Source organism: Nothoprocta perdicaria, unplaced genomic scaffold (assembly GCF_003342845.1).
Source record: "Nothoprocta perdicaria isolate Ctin4 unplaced genomic scaffold, notPer1 scaffold_1, whole genome shotgun sequence".
NCBI lineage: Eukaryota > Metazoa > Chordata > Aves > Tinamiformes > Tinamidae > Nothoprocta > Nothoprocta perdicaria.
The window spans coordinates 10,262,877-10,281,267 of NW_020454093.1; the positions used below are offsets into that span (position 1 = coordinate 10,262,877).

Below are 18,391 nucleotides of genomic sequence, written 5' to 3' on the forward strand. Positions count from 1 at the left end.
CAACATTATTTATGTAGCGAGTTGTATCAAGGGCAAATGCACCAATGTTGCAATCTCACACATACGAGTAACTAGTATTTCAGTTTTCCATTCAGCTTCCCAGTCTGAAAACTGAGCTCTGTCAGACCACGTGTCAGGACTCCGATTGCACTAACATGCACCCCAGCCTCTCACCCACCCAGTCTGTGGTCCAAAAGCTCCATTTAAGGAGCTAWGGGCCTTGGCCTTCCATCCTTGCCCACATTATGTGATTAAGCTCAGCAGAATCCAGCCACTGGCCCCATCTCCCTCCCAGGCCCCTCAGGCAGACATTGCAGCTTCGCTCCAGGCTGGTTTGATCCTCCCACCTGGAAAGACTTCAGGCCCTCTCTCYAGTTTGTCTCTAATCTTGTCTCTAACCCTCTTGCCTTTCGGTTTTCACTGCATAGGCTCTGTACACGGTTCACCATTTCGCCTTGTCTGGGACTGTCCAGCTCTGCCCATGTTTAGATGCTGTGGCAGTGGGAGGACCCTGCCAGTGCTCAGGTCCCTCTTAGCTCTCAGAGAAGCTTCAGGAGCAGCCAGTCCTCACTACCCCAACACTGTGCTTGTCCCCAATTCCTCTTAGGTTCAGTTTTATCAATTGCATTCCGGCTTTTTTTTTTTTTTTCCCATTTTGTTTTTATTTGCTTTTCTTTGCATTTTGTTTTTATTTGCCTTTTTTTTTAGCCTTATTACTTTGCAACCATGTAGCCTCTGTAAGTAGTCTTGATAAGTAGTCTTATGTAATGACCAATTTCAAATCATATATCTTTTAAAGAAATATTCATCTCGAGGTGAAGGCCAATGGAACAATTGGCTCACACAATGCAGACTCACTTTTGAAAGCTATTCTACAGGCAAGGGCAAATAATTTTATGTAAGCAGTTCATGAAAAAAGTATAATATCTAATTTTTTTTTATATATGTGTGTATATATAGATATAAATACCTGCAGCCTTGAGACAGGAACTCTTTAAACTAGTAAGGAATAAATTACTGCATGGTACAAGATCATTTTCAAGAATTTTCCAAATTACTTAAGTAAATTCCATTTTGAAAGCTTGACCACCACATTGTTCCATTATTATCTTCTTTCCATTCTGTTTCCATTTTCAGCTATTTTATTCCTGTAAAACCTTATAACATTACTGGTGAAGTCACCTTTGAAAACAAAATGACTTTATCGGCTACCAGGTTCTCTTGTACTCTTATTTATGCATTGCCTCTCTCCTCTTTCCTAGCACTCTTCTTTCTCCTCTAGTCCTAGGCCACACTCCTACTGGCTGAGTAGCTTTAAGTTCTCAGAAAGGAGACTACTAGGTTTGCTGTTGCTCACTCCTCTCTAAAGCCGAGCAAACCCTAATGGCAAAACTACTGCTTAAGACACAAAACTTCTCCCTGAATTCTACCTCAGACAACATTCATACTATTTCTCTTGCTCTTGTGAAGCACAATCAACACTGACACACAACAGAATGGAACTGCTGCAAAGTTTCTCTTCAGGTAACTTACACAGAACATGCAAAGACTCCCGGAATGTATGACAGACTAGTCAAAACTGAAGATAAACTATTTTTTTTCTCACTTTGAAAAGATGGTGGTTCTACTGAAAGCAACAAGCCACTTGCCTATGGTTGGGTCTTTAAATAGCTCAACATCTCTGATTCTGTAACTAAAAGGATTATTTCTAAACATTAACAAGTTGTTTCAACTGCTTTTTATACAGAGGAAACAAAGCAGTAACTCCACTAAAACTCCAAATAATTCAAGCTACTGAAATAAGTGGAAATGAGGAAAAAAAATAAATTATTCTGTACAATAAAATTTTGGCTTTGGATATTAATACAAATGGCATGATGAGCATGTGATGGGACATTATAAAGAAAAGTACACATATGTTGCGTATAATCTACTAAAATCAAGGTCTTGGGTTGCTTTACATGGAATACATCAAGTCTCACTTTGAAAACAAGTATGAAGCTGTTCATAAGATCTTCCATGTTAACATTACAAGAAGAAGCAGCTGCAAGAAGTGTTTGCCCACACACATTCTGGAGCTGCCCACAGTCTGGCTAGTTTAGTCAAAAGTTAATTTACTTCCTCAACATCACATACAGGGCAAGGGCAGACTAAGACACAAATTACTGCAGCTAGAAAGGGGCTTGTTAACAAAACAGTACCTAAATATACTGCAGTACTGTCAAGAAGGAAGAACTGCACTCTGAAACTCATAGCACACTATTCATTCCTTAGCAAAAACTGCCAACCAGCTTTGTAACAAAACATCACTTCCTATTTTGTAGCTTTAATCGTATCATTGAGACGATGACGTTAACTATTCGCTTGCATCTTTTGATAGAAACAATAAACAAAGTGATTTCCAGACAGTTSAGTCATATATCTTGTAACACACTCAATTCTAATTTCTTTCAAGAAAGGAAAAATTTAAAAAGCCTACTGAAATTCACTGAATTATTCTCATGATAATGCAGCATATATATGGGTTATATGGGAGAGGGATATCTTTCTTTTCCAATTTTTCTCTGAACACTACAAGTTTAATTTCAGGCTTTATTATAGAAAAAGAATAAAAAAAGTGTAAACAGACCTGGTTCTATTTTAAAGAACCATGAACACACAGTTTGTGATCAAGAAAAATATCTGTACTTGAAGATCTTCACGCCAGATCAGCACAAAGCATACTATAAAAGGCTACATGCTGCTCATAAACAGATGTAAGCATCAACCTTGGTTTTGTATCTCCAAAGATCTACCTTATGGCTAACACTTTCAAATATTCTCAAAGTTCACAGATCCATTGAAAAAAAGACACAAGTTTGTAGAAGATTAGAAATTACTGCACCAAGTAGATGATTTGTTCATAGAGTAAGATATACAAAGACATCAGCAAAAAAGAAAAAAAAAGCTCAAAATTGAAAATGTGCTCAAAATTTTAAGAGACTGACTAAATTGACTTCAAAAGAGTTTCTATCCTTACCATTCATTGCTTAACATACCAACGGGTGAGATTACCATGGTGCAATGGGAGAATATTTATACATTAGTCTAATAACTCCTACTGATTACTAGATCTGCACCTATAGCTCCCTCCCCAAAACACTAGATTACAGTTTTCAGTGGTGATTAATTGTAAGCAAAAGGCCACACACGCACACTAGTGAGATACATGGTATTAATTATACTTTGAGATTGCTTGTACAAGCCATATAAATACATTTATTTCAAGCTTAAATGTACAACACATTTGGTATTAGGAAATACTGAAACAAAAGAAGCATAACTTTCAAATGTAACTAAAGGAAGGGACTATGTCTTTTTGGTTTATATATGACTGCCAGTGAATTTCAGCCATCAGGTTTTTTTTTGGGGGGGAGGGTTTCTTTGTTTTTTGTTTCTTAAACTCCACTATTCTCTAAATTTTCACACCAGCAGATTTAGAAGATAGTATTATTGCACACTAGAATAACCTTTTTTAAAAAAGATATTCTACATAGGTAAGTGGTCAGCGGTCAACAAACCAAAGCTCTTAACTGCCAGAGACTAGTGAGGAAACCTTTCAGTTTTTCTAGTGCAGAAGTRAGCACATAGCTTATTTATTAAAGCTAGCTTTAAATACAACCATATCTAAACATCTTTGTACTTTGCTTCATTAAACCTTCTCTAGCTAAAAATGCTGTCTGTCATCCTCCCCACTTGGGTATTTTAGGTTTCCAATTCCAAAAGGGAAGGAAACAGATGCAATTAAAATAAGTCGCTCCAAGTTACATGCCCAACAAGGAACAGCAATTTAGGAAGTCTCATCAGGAACATTTTGCTGTCATCGCCTCCTGCTCTGTCTATTTACTTGTCTGTAATTTCATTAGAAAGACAGACATTTCCAGAGCAACAAGTCTCTCCCTTCCCCCATGCTCAAACTTTAGCTGTTCCAACCTGTTTTCCTTTCTGGCCCTCTTTCTTTCACTCCTTCTCCCTGCCCTCGTCCTCATCTGGAAACTACTTGAGCTTTAAGAACATTATGAAAATCCCAAAGTGCACAAATGACCTTAGCTCATTAGAAAACAGTAGTTGTGCATTAAAAAAAAATATTAAAATATATGTTATAGGGTATTTTTCACTTTTTCACTTCTCAAATTCTAGATTCTACATATTTCATCAGGAATCAAATCTTTTTCTCAGCTGAGGCAGAAATCCTTGTTTTGATGAGCAACATTCTAAGGCTCCAATGTTTCTTTACACTTAACATCTTCCTTCCAAAGCTTTCCACCCCACAGCAAACAAGGAACTGTCTTACATCTTACTGCCCATAAAGCCCAATAGGGAAACTAAAAGCAAGGAAACAGAAACACTGTACTGGTTCACCACAACCCTATAACCTAGTAATAAAGGGGCATATCCATGAACCACACACCAGCCATCACTACACCAGCAAGCTGCTGGCCGTGCTCAGATCTTACAGGTCTGAAATCGGGAGGGATGAACCAGCAATATGAGATCCTGTATAACGTAGGACTTAAGATGTTCCATATCTCTTCCTTGCTCCCTCTGCATGCAGAGCCAATGAAGTAAGAGGTTCTTCYTTCATGAAAAACACAGACCAGACGATCATTGAAGAGGCAAGTGACAAGAAAAACATAAACACAGACCATGTTTTCAGTCACAGTGAACCTACAAGATTTGCTAGACCCTCCCTCATTCACACAGTCGCTGTCTGCATAGTGTGGATGTTTCAAATGACTTGCGCACTGAGATACATGGAACATCTATTTCCCCCAAACTATTGCTTCAGCCTATCTGCAAGTTCAGACAAACTCTGCTGCCTGGAGCTTTTTTTTATGCTTACTCTCATTAACTGTAGGAACTGCAGCACATTTCATCTCTTCTTCCTCTTGCTATGTCAGTTTGTCTCGCCACAGCTTTCACCTTGAATTTGTTCCATAGCTCCATGTCACTCCAGCAATCTTATGAGTAGGAAACTCCCTGGAGCTTTACTCTGCATTTTAGCTCACAGTTGTTATATGTGTAGTAGTATAATCTGATTCAACACAGTACTTCCACATGTATTTAAATTTAAATGTAAAATTCAAGATGAGTGTATATTTTGATATTTTCCCCTTTAAACAATCAAAACGAAACTATGTACAAACACCATTTACACTGCAAGAGAAAAACTGTCTTAAAGAATTTTTGAAAGAATTCTTAAAGAATTATGTCCTGTCAGGCTTTGACAATGATGGAGGCTCCACAACCTCTCTGGACAATTTGCTCAACCACACTCACAGTAAAAGAGTTCTCAACTCTTGGAAAACTCTTTGACAACAAAGTGGACAACTCTTGAAGCCTGTCAACTGAAGAATAAGATTTAAATGTCATTCCAGGTTTCCCCATTCTCCTAAAAATGCAGCATAAATTGAATAACAGAGTTTCTACTACACAAATGTCCAGATTTGTCTTTAGTATCATAACCTTAGCTGTCCATTTATAATGAACTAGTAAAATATTTGTGACCGTGCTGAAGACTCTTTACAACTGACTCACAAGAAGCAAGCAACGCATTTCAAAGAAACATCACCCATCACTGAAAAGAGACAAAAATGACCCATTATCATGAAAGGCATGAGAGAGATGATCTTCAGAAGTCCCAACCTCAGCCAACCTGTGATTCTGTGATACCCTGAGATTCCCAAGTTTTGTTTTTAAATCAAGTAAGAACTATTTTCAAGCACTGAGAGACGGCCACCATTTCAGGAAGGTGCAGCAGGAACATGTGAGAGAATCGGCATATAAAATGAGTACAAAAAAGTAGTATAACTAGGAATGTGCTTTTCTTACCCCTTATATATTTGCTCATATAGTTTCTGAATATACATAAACACCCACAGATATGATGAATTATGAGAATTAGCATTATTTTTTACACGGGTTTTCATGTAAGGACTACTACATGTTTTCAGGACTACGGAAAAACAAAGTGTCCAAATCATAGTAAACTGCACTGAACTGTACTGTTTTCTCTTGACAAGAAGGAAAGTGGGCCTGGCAAACACTTCAGCCCCCCGACAAGCACAGATACACACATACACATATATACACACATACACATATACACATACACACACACACGCATCTCCAGAGCCTCAAGCAGCCGATCCCGGGAAGRAAAAGGGCCAGGACACGGGAGCGGGGCGCGGATCACGGGGAGGCCCGCGGTGCTGCGGGCACGGCCACCGCTCTGCCCGGCCTCCTGCTGGCGCGCTGCCGCCGGCACCGCGGGGCCTCCTCGCTCCCTCCCGCGGGCGCCTCAAGGACGCCGGGCGCGGTGGGAGGACGCGCGGGAGGCCTCGTCCCGGCGGCGGGGCCTGCGCGGCGCCCCCGGCGTCCTGCGCCCGGGTCAGGCTCCCCGCGCGGGCGGCCGCCCCTGTCCGCGGCGCCCGGGCCGCCCCTCGGGCCGCCCCCGTTACCTGTCGGCGGAGCCGCGGCCCGCGGCCGCCCCGCTCGCCGCGACCAGGCGCCGCAGAGCCGCTGACATTGAGAGCGCCGCCGCCATGACGCTGCCGCGACGCTGCGGAACGGCGGCGTCGCAGGGACAAACCTCCTCCGGGCGGACAGGAAACGCGAAGCGCGCGCGGGGCGGGGGGGCAGGAGGCAGCAGGGGGCTGGGGCACCACGCGTAGTCTCCCTATATCCGCGTGGAAGCGGCGGCGGGAGCGGGATTTAGCGTGTTTCCCAGGATTACCGTGACAAATGTGCCCATGGTCTCGGTTCTGAGGCGCTCCGTGTTGGTTTTTAGCCGGTGCTGGGGCGGCTTGCAGCCTTCAAACGGAGAGCGCCGGGCTTGGGAGCCCACCCGTGTTTCTATCCCGTTGGGAAGGGAACAGCAGTGCTAACGTGCTGGAAGCTACGCAGCTACAAATGAGAAATCAAGCGCTGTTGTGCGCGGTGCCAAACCCCCCCAAAGACCTTCGGTTTCTGGGAAAATGTGCGGAGAGCGCGGTGTCCTTGGAGCAGGATCCGCCTGCCCTCGGGATGGGACACTGCCTGCAGCACTGCGGGGGAAAGAAATAAAGTCCTAAAAGTACTGTTTGTTTCTGATGCTAAAATCCTTTCACGGTTTGAAAAATGGTCAAGTTTCATCCTAATGATGTCCATAAGTTTGTTTAAAAGGTCGTGATATTCCTACCACAGGAGCCACCAGCTCTGTTTCAGAGCTCGCTGCTAGCCTGTTAGGCTCAGGCACAAAAGCCCTATAGAGGCAAGTAAATTCAGCATTTCTCTGCCCTGAACAAAGGATGTTAGAAGAATAATAGTTCCAGTGAAAAGTCAGCCTTTCAACAAGTGTTTTCCGCAGTTATCAAATCAGCAGGACATTAATTTCCAATTCAAGCAGCAAACTTGTGTGATATAATCCTGATAAAATGTCAGACCTAGAGCCAGTATTTCACAGTGTTCATATTGGGCAAAGGTTGCAAAACACTTTCTCTTGTAAACTCTCCTGCTAGGACTTTCCACTAAAAGATATAGTCAAATATGCTTTTTTTTTCACTTCAAATATTTCTGAATTTCAGGAAAATTAAAGAAATAGATTGTATTCCCTTTTAAAACATAGTACTGCTGCAGAACAGAACTGAAAAATCATTCTGGGCAGCATAATAAAACACACACTAAGAACAGTGGTTTGCAAATTGGGTGCCTTAACAGGTTAGGAGTTTTTAAAATTCATTTTCAACTATCAGCAAGTATGATCACAGCCAGATGCAGAAAGCAAGCTTTCCTGTTACAGGAGTAATCTTGTATCTTGATGAATTGCCTCATGTGGGGAGGTGATGCCTTTTATTAAATATAGACGGAAAACCCCTCTGAACTTTCGAGCTCAACAGTTTTTCTTCAGGTGTTTTGAGAGAAAGACTTGAAAAGCTTCCGCAAAGATTTTCAGATCTTTTTTCTACTGTGTATCTTATCAGACTAATAACGTGTACTTTCACTAAAAAGCATCAACTATGTAAAGATAGATATGTTGCCTGTATTTCTCCAAGCCTTTTTTAGCCTCCCTTTCCAAAGACTTTTTTCCTGGCAGCTTGAATGACATAGGGTTGTAGGAAGCATCCACACCAATGCAGATCAGCTTCGGCTACCTGAGCATGTACCTGCTGTGATGCTTCAGCTAGGGAACATCCTCTGTTTCCTCTCTTAATGTCTGGGCAGGGGCTGGAAGCGGACGGAGACTTTGGAGGTGCTGGAAGGCAAGGGAAGGGTGGCTTAGGGCCTAGCTGCAAAGTTGGGGYGGTTGATGAGGTTTCCCTCAGCTACCAGATAACCACAACTCAACTGAACGCCCTCAGGCTAGATCCAGCTCCCAGAGTTTTYGTATTTGGCACCTTCTTGTCCTGCTCGAGGTGGTCAGGGGTGGTTTGGGCAGCGTGCGGATGCCTCTCGTGCTTCACGCAGCTGCATTCCTGGCGCTGTCGCTGCCTCGGCTTGGGACACGGGGCCTGGCACGGAGGCTGCGACCGTCTGCGGGAGTTCAGCACGGCCACCTCATTAGCTGAGCCCGCCGCRGAGGCTGCCGAGAGCCGGAGCCTTGGCCTGGGCAGCAGCAGGCCTGCGCATGTGGAGCGCCATGGCAGCGCAGGGCCGAGGCTGCAGCCCGCGCACGTGAGCGAGCCCCGTGCTAATTGCTCGCACAGTCTGGAAGGGTTCTGGCCCTCCCCAATTAGCACTGTCCCAAACAATGTCTGGGAAGCAGCACGGGCTGGGACTGTTCCTAATAAGCAGTGTGGATGAGGCCACGATGGGTTTTGGACTGCTTTTCTGGAGCAGCGGAGGAGAGGGGAAGACATTCAGCTCTGCGGATGTGAGCTGTGCCACGTAAGCAGAGCTGCATCGGGGTATGCAAGGGTCCCCGCACCGTTTATTTACTCACATAAATGTAACCATAGTGTTTGTTGCTGAACAAGTGTTATATAGTGGTCACAAACGCAGGAGAGACTGTTTCAAGACAAATAACCCTGGCTCTCCAGAGACAGCATGTGTGGCAATTCCAAGCACACAGTTTACCGTGAAATTAATATGCACCAACAGTCCCTTGCAGTCTGGTGCCTAAGARAGGGAGAAAGAGAGATTATTTTTTCAAGGCTTAGAAATTTTTAATAGATTTAGAAACACACCTGTAAAATGCTCCTACGTAACTTTAAATTGGATACATAGTGTTTTATCTAGTTGGTTTAAAATCATGTACRTGTATTCACACACATAATCAGCTTTTAAATCATCGTGTCTTAGSTTAAGCTAATCAATTTGTGTGCGTATATACACAGTCCTGGAAAATAAAGTGTTTAAAGCTGTATACTAAAAATAATGCAATAAAAGTAGATTTTTGAGGTGACTGCAAAAATTCATTCTAAGACCACAGTTTTCCGAAAGCTTAAACTTTTCATTCATAATTCTGGCTGCAAACTGGTCTTCTGTCACTGATATACTGTGAAACGCTGTCCCTCAAGATTGAAACAGTTCATGTGCCAGCACTTATTGTGCTGTACAGTATGCTCACAGCTCCTATTGTCTCACTCTATGAGAAAGCTTATTAGCTTAACTATGCAGAGTTAGAGTCATGTTTTCTCTTCACATATGTGAGTTGCACACATTGTGAGAATTCAGGAGGAAAATTTAACCTTTYGCTTTTTTTCTCTTGTAAGAATATGCTTGTGCAAGCTTCACTCTGWGCCTGAGCAAGTCAGTTCTGATGCAGATCATTTTTGGGTCTCAACTGCAGTTAGCAGTGCTAGCAGAATTCCGCAGATATTCCTTATATCATTAYTGTGAATATGTCATTATTGTGAATCGTTGCAGTTTAGTCTAGATGATCTGTCTCAAAGATCTTTACAGTTTAAGGAGGCTAGGAACTGATGATGGCTGGTAAAAAGGGGTGCAACATACTAGAAAACTGATTATAGTGGTTATAGCTGCATGTTCTCGGTTCCATTTTGCTGTTGGTTGTATGGCTTTCACATATGGAAACTCATTTCCGTGCTTGGTAGCTCCCAGATCCTGACCCCTTTGACACTTGAAAGCATGGAAGTAGCGTAATGTGCAGTGCTATTCACATTAATCAGTGTTTGTAGGACTGGACCTTAGTTCAAATACTACTTTTTTATTGTTGTTGGAAAATATATTTTATCTTTTTAAGGGCTCACTTTATAAGGAATGACTATTTGGCTCCCTTTCATGCAAAATGATTTCTCTTGCTGATGAAATATTAGCTGCAGTTCTACTTACACTTACTTTTTCCCAAGTACTTGAAATGAAACAAAGATTATTTCTCCTAGAAAGTCATTTGTAAAGCTTATTAGGCTATAAGTATCAGGCTAAATTTAATTGGGGATTTTGTCCCAAATGCCAATTTCTTCATTAAAAGTTGAACAAGCATGAAAACATTGTGCTTGGGGATTTCAGTATTTACTTACGTTCTCTACAAGGCAGCCAGGTTGGTAAGGAAGATGACAATACTCTCAAAGTCTGTTTGATTGTGCATGAAATTTAAAGTGTGGTTTGAGTTGTCTGGATTTAATTTCCCGCCCCCCTCTTTCATATGGGGGAATGAAACATCTCAGCTCATACAGGAGAAAAAAATTAAAACCAGGCAACACCAGCTCCATTGTAACTTTCACATGCAACAGCCTCGCAGGGAAACTCCCCTTCCTGACTGCACTGCTGCCACTTGCAAACTCCAATTTAAAAAAAAAAAAAAAAAAAAAGATCACGTTTTATACTCCCTGCTCTCTGGCTAGACATTGACGTGTGAACCAAAATCTTCCTTTTAGCTATTGCCCGGGAGGCCACCAAAGAATCCCAGCTGACCCCCTGCCATCAGAGTGAGTGATGGTGGCTGCTGGTGCTGCCGCTCGCTCCCCGCAGGCTGCCACCCTGAGAGATCCCGCCGTCCCCGTCGGTGTGAGTGACATCAGCCCACTGGGCTTTGCAGACACTTTTCAGGTCGGTCGCCGCACAGAGATAGGCTCCTTCACACACACCATCGGGCTGAGTGACGTCAGGCCACTGGGGCTTAAAATACAGACCCTCGGGCTCGCTAAGCTGACACTGCTGAGAAAACCGCTTTTATTGTTTTACATCAGCAGGGACCTCTTTGTCTTTTTTTGTATTGTTTACTTAGAAGCCAGCCTCCCCCTCCCTGACTCCCACCCCACACAATTATTAACATCTGTAGGATAATTTCTTCTTCTTTTTTTTTTTTTTTTTTTGAAAACTGGAGGTGAAGCAGACTGTAGTCTTTGAATTTTTATAGCCATCTGCTTTCTCATAATATCTCTGAAAGATGCTGGGTGTGCCTGAGTATTTGTAAGTGGAAATGTCAGAATAATAAAAAGAGAGCAATTCTTAGAAATTCTGGTCCTTTAAGCAACCCAGGTCAGATACGGCTTGATAGCAAATGCTAATGCTAATGATTCTTCCTTCGTAGTTTTTCCTGAGGCCCGTGGAGAATTAAGACTTAACGAAATGGTTCTCTCTAGTCTTGACAGAGTATGTCTGGCTCGTGCTTGGTATTCCAATTATGCTGCCAAAAATAAAAGGATTCTCTCAAGCCAACCATCATAAGGATATATAACTGATGTAGGTGATAGTAAAATTCACGTGATGAGATTTAGATTCATTGTGAAATAATACATGGGTTTTAAGAAAAAAAAATTAAACAGCCTATAGTGGTTAATATGAAAGAAAATGGTGAATAGATAATATTACTGAAACACTATGTCAGAGAATTACTTGCGGTGCACTAGAAGTACCGATTGGGCAAATTCTATTCTTTCATTCAAAATGAGGAAATGTTTCTAAGTGTATAGCTGAAAAGAAGCAATTGTTTTTCAAATATTTATATTTTAAGGTTTCTAATTCTTTATGAATAAAGCAAACATAGGCAAGCTAGATTAAACGCATCTGAGATTTGGAAAAATAAGGATTAGAATAAAACTATATCACAATTAATGATTATTAATATTATATTAATAAATTATATTAAAATATTAACAATTAATATTATATTTTAATATTTACCTTTTCTGAATAGCATCAGCTATAGATTCCAGATGGTAGCAGTTTCATTGAAGGGACAAGCTTTTTAAAGGTTTTGAGAGATTAGCAAGGAATTATTAAAGTTACATAACAATTAATATACAATAAAAATGTTTTGAAGACTCCACTATCCAATAAGATACGTAGGAAAAGAAATTGCTGTAGTGTTATGAGAACTGAAATACAGAACAGAATATGGAAATACAGCGCAGCAGACTGAGGTCTTTCATATTAACAGTCTGTCTCTGGTACTCATCACTGCCAGGTGCTACTGAGGAAAATGCAGGGACAGATGACATTTAGTCTTCCAGGCTCAAGTTCTGTTCCTAAGTAATATTCTTAACGATTGAGATTTTTCCTACTCATAAATGTTCTTCTTTTAATGATGCAGGGTTTTTATGAGTTTTACGATATTCACTGGTAGTAAACACCGCAAGCTTGTTCTGTGTTGTTCGTTTGTTTGTTTTTAATTATTTTCCAAAATTTTGAATTAGCCCCGTCTCACTTTTGTGCACACAGAACTTAAAGGCCGAGTGAATTAGATCTTGAATTTTTGTGGTTCAGAACCACAAGGCAGATTAAGAATCAGACCCACTGTGCTGCAAAACTCGCAAGAGGTTTTAGGGAGAGATTGTGCTTTTAATCCTGGTTATCACAATCCATAGGCTATGGCCTTTTTTTTTTTTTTTTTTTTTTTTTCATGCTGAATAAAGCTCTATCTGCAGCTGCAAAGAGTCCTACACAAAGCCGAAACATATGGCTATGGGAAAATATAGGAAAGGTACAATAGTGTTTTTTTTTTTTTTTTTTTTNCTGGTTGCAGTTCCCTGTCTTTGTGGTGTTTGTGGGAGTTACCGTGTTGCTCAGGGCTCACTGGAATGCAGACTCCCGTATTACCAACATACCCCAACAGACTCCCCTACCTAGCAAGTGCTGGGAAAGGGCCTTGTTTATGCAGCTCTCTGCAGTTTTGGGATTCCCCTCCCATGGAAATTCCCAGGTCCCCATCTGGTCTAAAGGGAGACCAGAGTATACCTTGTGTGAGGATGGATTCATCTGTCACGAAACGAGCACTGCAAACTCCATCTGCTCAGAAGTTCGGCCCGAAATGTCAGGTGTTTTGTTAAAAGATCTTTTAAAACAATAAAAAAAGTGGTTTGCCTGCAGACTTTTGGGGCCTCTAGGTTCACTCAGTTTGCATATGCATTTTCCTCCAGAAGCATGAAGACTACATTGGATCCATGCTGTAAAATGAAGTTTTCTCTTAATCATGCAGTTTAGTAACATTAATGAGAGTTACCAGCAAATCTTGTTATCTTTGTGCATATAGAAAAAGATTAATTTCCCTATTGCAGCTGGAATTTGAAATTAAGGGACTACAGAAAGGAAGGCAGCATCCCTTGGGAAGCACTTGGGTCATGCTTGCTTGGTCTCTGAGTGCTTTGGCTGAAGAACTACAAGATGCRGTTTCTGTTTGCCTTGTGCACTGGCTCCATGGATCTGCGAGTGGCCACACATGCCTTTACRTCCCTTCTGTATTCTGGTTTTGGTCAGAGGTGACCAAAAGCTTATGCTAAAATGCACCCTGCTAAATAGTACTTTACATTTTGATTACAACCATCACTGTTTTTAATTACACCAGGACTTTCAGAAAGTTAGTTTTGGTGACACAATTTTCACAAAGTTTCTACAAAGTTTCTGCAAAGAGGGTTGTGGTGCCAGGAAAATAATATGCTTTCTGTAGAGCAGCTGTTTGAATTCTTAAGGACTAATGATTCTGTTTCCATGGAAGTAAATTACCAAAATATTATATATTGGCAGAATATTGTTTAAATAGAATATTTTTCAAATTCCCAGTAAAAAGTTTCTGACTCATTTATAGGAAAAGATGTTAAAGAACAGTCTGGTTCTRCTGACTACATTGGTGAAAGTATGCTAGGCCCTCCTCAACATAATATAGGATCAGCCTATGTGCTATATGAATATAATTTTTAATTCAGATGCGTACCTGTGGCAACTTTATTTTGCCCACCACACCTTTCCCCAAATTTGCTGTTATTTTTATGAGGTTATGCTTCTGATTGCTTATTAAGAATTAATTTGCTCCTTTCTTATTTACTTACAAATAACTTTCTAGGAATTTTTTTTTACTGTTTTAATCAGACTGGCACCTGAGATACACTGTATTTTTTGTCATCCTAAGATACTCTAGCTAGTATAAAACTATTCACAAAAATGCAGTACAGAAAAAGGTCATCTGCTTATCTATGCTTTTCAGCATAGTTTTGTCATTAGTAGCATACACAATCAATTATGGGATTATCATTCAAGTTGCTGTGCAATTTCAATTGAGTCTTTTCTTTATGATTTCAGAAAGCGCTATAATCGAGTTAATTCCATCACTTTATTCTATTTAAGGTAGTATTACATAATCTAATGATAACTTTGGGACATACAAAACCCACAGGATTTCTACTTGGAAGAAATACTTATATTCTTAATTTTGGAGACTATAGCTTGATAGCCAAATCAGACTTCATAGTCTTTAAATCAATTGCTAAGTTGTAGACCTATTGCAACATAGAGGAAGAAGAGGATTGCTCTTATGCCACTAAAAGCTAAGCATATTAATAGCTCTTTTCCATCATCAGTCACTCAGCTGCACGACATTGTCATACAGAAGAAATGATTGCTCCAGCATCCAGCAGGAAGCAGTTTCAAAGAAAAACTGCCAATAATTCTCAGTCAAAATAATTAGAACTATTATTTTGAGATAAATTGAATAAATAAAAGCAGGTCCCTAAAACATAATAATAAAAAAGTCATTCATGCAATCTCATTTTACTTCATTCATGCAGTCACTTTCTACTTCATTTTCTGACATTTACTTGACTAAACTGTTGTTGCTTTGGTTTTGTATCAGATTTCGTTCTCACCAAAGGCAGTTACATTGCAACACAGAAAAACCCACAGAAATAAATTTATATTTCATCTGCAACAGAAACTGCTAGACACAAATAGGTTTTTTCCACCCAGTTCAGTATTCCTGCTGAGCTTAATTTTAGCAAGTACAAACAAAGAGTGAAGTTATTTACACTTGTGCCTTTTGACTAAGACATTAACATGTCAAGATTAAATCAAGGAAGATCTAATCAATCCATGTGTTGTCAAAGCTAGACTCTTTCACACAAAAAGCTGTCTGAACATTACCTCTTTTCTTCCTGCTCCTCAGTGAAAGAGTTAAGCGTTTGCTGGATTGTTTTTCAGAAATTACCTCAGCTTGGCCTTCTTCTAAATGGATCTGAATATGTATTATTCTTCCCCTTACTTCTGTTCTAAAATTTGTTCCAATCTTAGAGCCTTACATTAGCAACATTAGCAATTTTCTTTCTTTGAATCATTAAAAAAAATCAACTTGGAGAGATTATCTTGTTCTGTGAAGAAGGCAGAAACAGGTTGCGATGCAAGAGACTTCATCAAAGAGGCTTGTAATCCCCATTGTGTCTGTGTTCTTCTCAATTCAGAGACTATCATAATAAAAATCCTTCCTTGAAACTACTGTTCTCTCATATTTTCCAACTTATAACCTTGAAGTGTAGTGGAAAAATAGACAAAAAATAATATTGTAATTTAAGTTACAAAATTTGCGCTTTTCAAAAACATCAGGCTAAATATTGTTATGTCACTCATATTTCCTCCTTTTCTTGTGAGGTGTTTGAGACTTTTCCTTTTTCCCACTCTCTGTTTTACTCATAAGAAGGTGAAGGACAGTAATATTACAATAGAGTAATAAATTCTTATACATATGTACATATGTCAATGACACAGAAATTGTGACTAAATAGCAGATACAATATGTATTCTTGGAGGTGTTTTGTTAGTTCGGCATTAAGGTCACAAAGTGCATTTCCAGGCTGTCATTCTACGATGAGCAAGTCTATAACATAGATGATCTTATAGTTTTTTGATGTCCGTGTAGCAGCATTGAATTAATATTTTTCAGAACTTTTTCAATGTTTTTAATCCACAGTAAGCCATAATACTTTTTTTTACTGTAAATACTTTTAATACTTTTTCCTGTAAAAGTTCTCTGCCCATGTTTCTGTATGGTTTCATTTTAGTGCTCATGAATCCATACTTCTATTATTGCTTGCTCCTTTTACTGGAATTCTCTGGAGGAAAGTGCTATCAGGGTTTTCCTTTTTGCAGAAGGGAGTGGTTGTTCTGAAAATAGAGAGCACAAGATGAAATAAAAGGGTACMTTTATGAACAACAGGGGCATGATGGTCAAGGTTTTCTATTGAATCTTTGTGATTCAGAAGGATCACTGACATTCTGAAAGAGAACAAAGGCTCTCAGAGAAATTTAAGGAATTAGTAACTTATTCTGAAAGCCTAAACTTCATCTCAAGCCTCATTATCCTTTTGAATTATGATGAATCTTAGAAATGGAAAACAATATACACATTCCCAAAGAATATCAGTCGTAATAACAGCATGAGAAGCATACAGGAGCTTTGAATAATTTARAGAGAGCTTCATAGTCTCGTTTATAGGTAGGTATTAGATATATCACAAATTATATTATCTTAGCAGAAATATATATTCCCAAAGAAATGCATTTTTCAATTTTGAGCATATTTTGCTAATCATGTAATCATTTTAATAAGTTAAGTTTCTCCTAAGATGAACTAGGGTATTATTTGTGCTATTGCTCGTGCTAGAAGGCTGTTCAAAAACTTTATCCTTCTTTCTGTCATGCCCTCTAAATGACTATGATTTGTAGGATTACAGATCACAAAGCCCACAATTTCATAGACTTATTTTGGAAAGTATTGCAGAAAATATCCTTGTTTATTTGTAGAATTGATAAAGTATTTTTTAGGCCTCCTTTTTAAATTTACTTTTTATAGAGAATGGAAATTAGCATTTTTTGAAATATGGGTGGTATTTTATTTTGCTTTAAGAATGTAATCTCTGAAGATGGATGTGACTTCCTTTATAATAGACTTCTTGGCTGTATCTTTTCAGGGTACACAAGCAGTGTACAGATCTTGTTGGAAGGAGATATATTGTCAAAAAATTAACTAGCACCCAAATCCTCTTCTCCATAAAAGAATAAACTTTTTTTTTTTTTTTTGATCTTCCATGCATGGACCTAATAAGTGAGATCAAGGCTTTATTTTMAGATGATATCAAGAGAATTTTATGACAAATATCTTTAGTTGCAATTATGTCTGCTGGAATAATTAATAAATCTTAGACACGTTACTAAAAATAGTTTCAGAAATGCAAAAGTCAGCATTTTGTCAGGCTTTTCTCTTGCCTTTCTCACTGATTTATCTTTATACCATTAGAGTGTGGATTTCACTTTTATCAAGTCTGGGTGCCCATTTCCAGTGCAGTGAAAATCCAGGCTAAACTCAYCAAAGTGCTCATTGCCACTTGATGCTTTCCAACAGTTCTACCCAACCCAGAAAGTTATTCTAATGAAAGAATTAGAGAACAGCTCATCTTACTGCAGAAGACAATTAAACAAACAAAAAACAATGGGAGATMTTCCCCTGAACACCCAACTACACATCTAAAGGCAGTACAGGTCTATCTGGCAAGGGAGCAATATTGCGTTGTGGCTCACTGGGCAAAGGCTAACCTGGGTTCTCAAAATCAGCTGCATATTCATCCAGCCAGCATTGCAGGGAAGACTCAAAAGCCATGTTTTCCCTGCTTCTATTTTGCTTGTTTCTTTTTCTACTGGTTCGACTAGTACCTGCTCTGTATGAAATCCTAACAGAGACAAGGTAATACTGTTCCTGCTGTGAAGCATGAAGGCAATAGTATCGACTCCGCCTAATTCCTTTTGGAAAACTGGGGTGCTCTCTTTCCACTGGGATGTTACAAGAAGGTAGCTGTTAATTACCTGCTATAAGATCGTCTTTCTGATATTAAAACAAAGCCACCTAAGCATGAGTGATTTAACTCACTTGCTAGGATTAGTAGTCCATCCAGCTATTTTAATATGATTTATTGTCATGCATTCTTCCTTCTCTGTATCTATTGCTGTATCTTAGTATAGCTTTAACTGTGTAAAAATTGCTGCAATTCTTTTTAGAGCATAGCTTCATGATGTCTTTATGTTTAGTGGATCAGATAAATTCTTCTTGTACATATGGATCAGATATACAGAAAAGGAAATTGGAATGAACTATCCACATCCCTAGATGACATTCCAGATTGAATGACAAACCTGAGGTGTTCCTAGTGGTATC

General features: G+C 39.6%; 1 protein-coding gene across 1 annotated transcript in view; it reads right to left on the minus strand.

Annotated features, from left to right (window-relative positions):
- The window catches only part of NDUFS4 (NADH:ubiquinone oxidoreductase subunit S4), a 38,927-nt gene extending 32,348 nt beyond the window's left edge, over positions 1 to 6,579 (minus strand). Inside the window, exon 1 of the mRNA XM_026038519.1 lies at positions 6,501 to 6,579. Within this exon, the coding sequence (XP_025894304.1) occupies positions 6,501 to 6,568 (68 nt within the window). The 5' untranslated portion in view covers positions 6,569 to 6,579. The remainder of the gene's footprint in view (positions 1 to 6,500) is intronic.
- Positions 6,580 to 18,391: the final 11,812 nt, after the last annotated feature.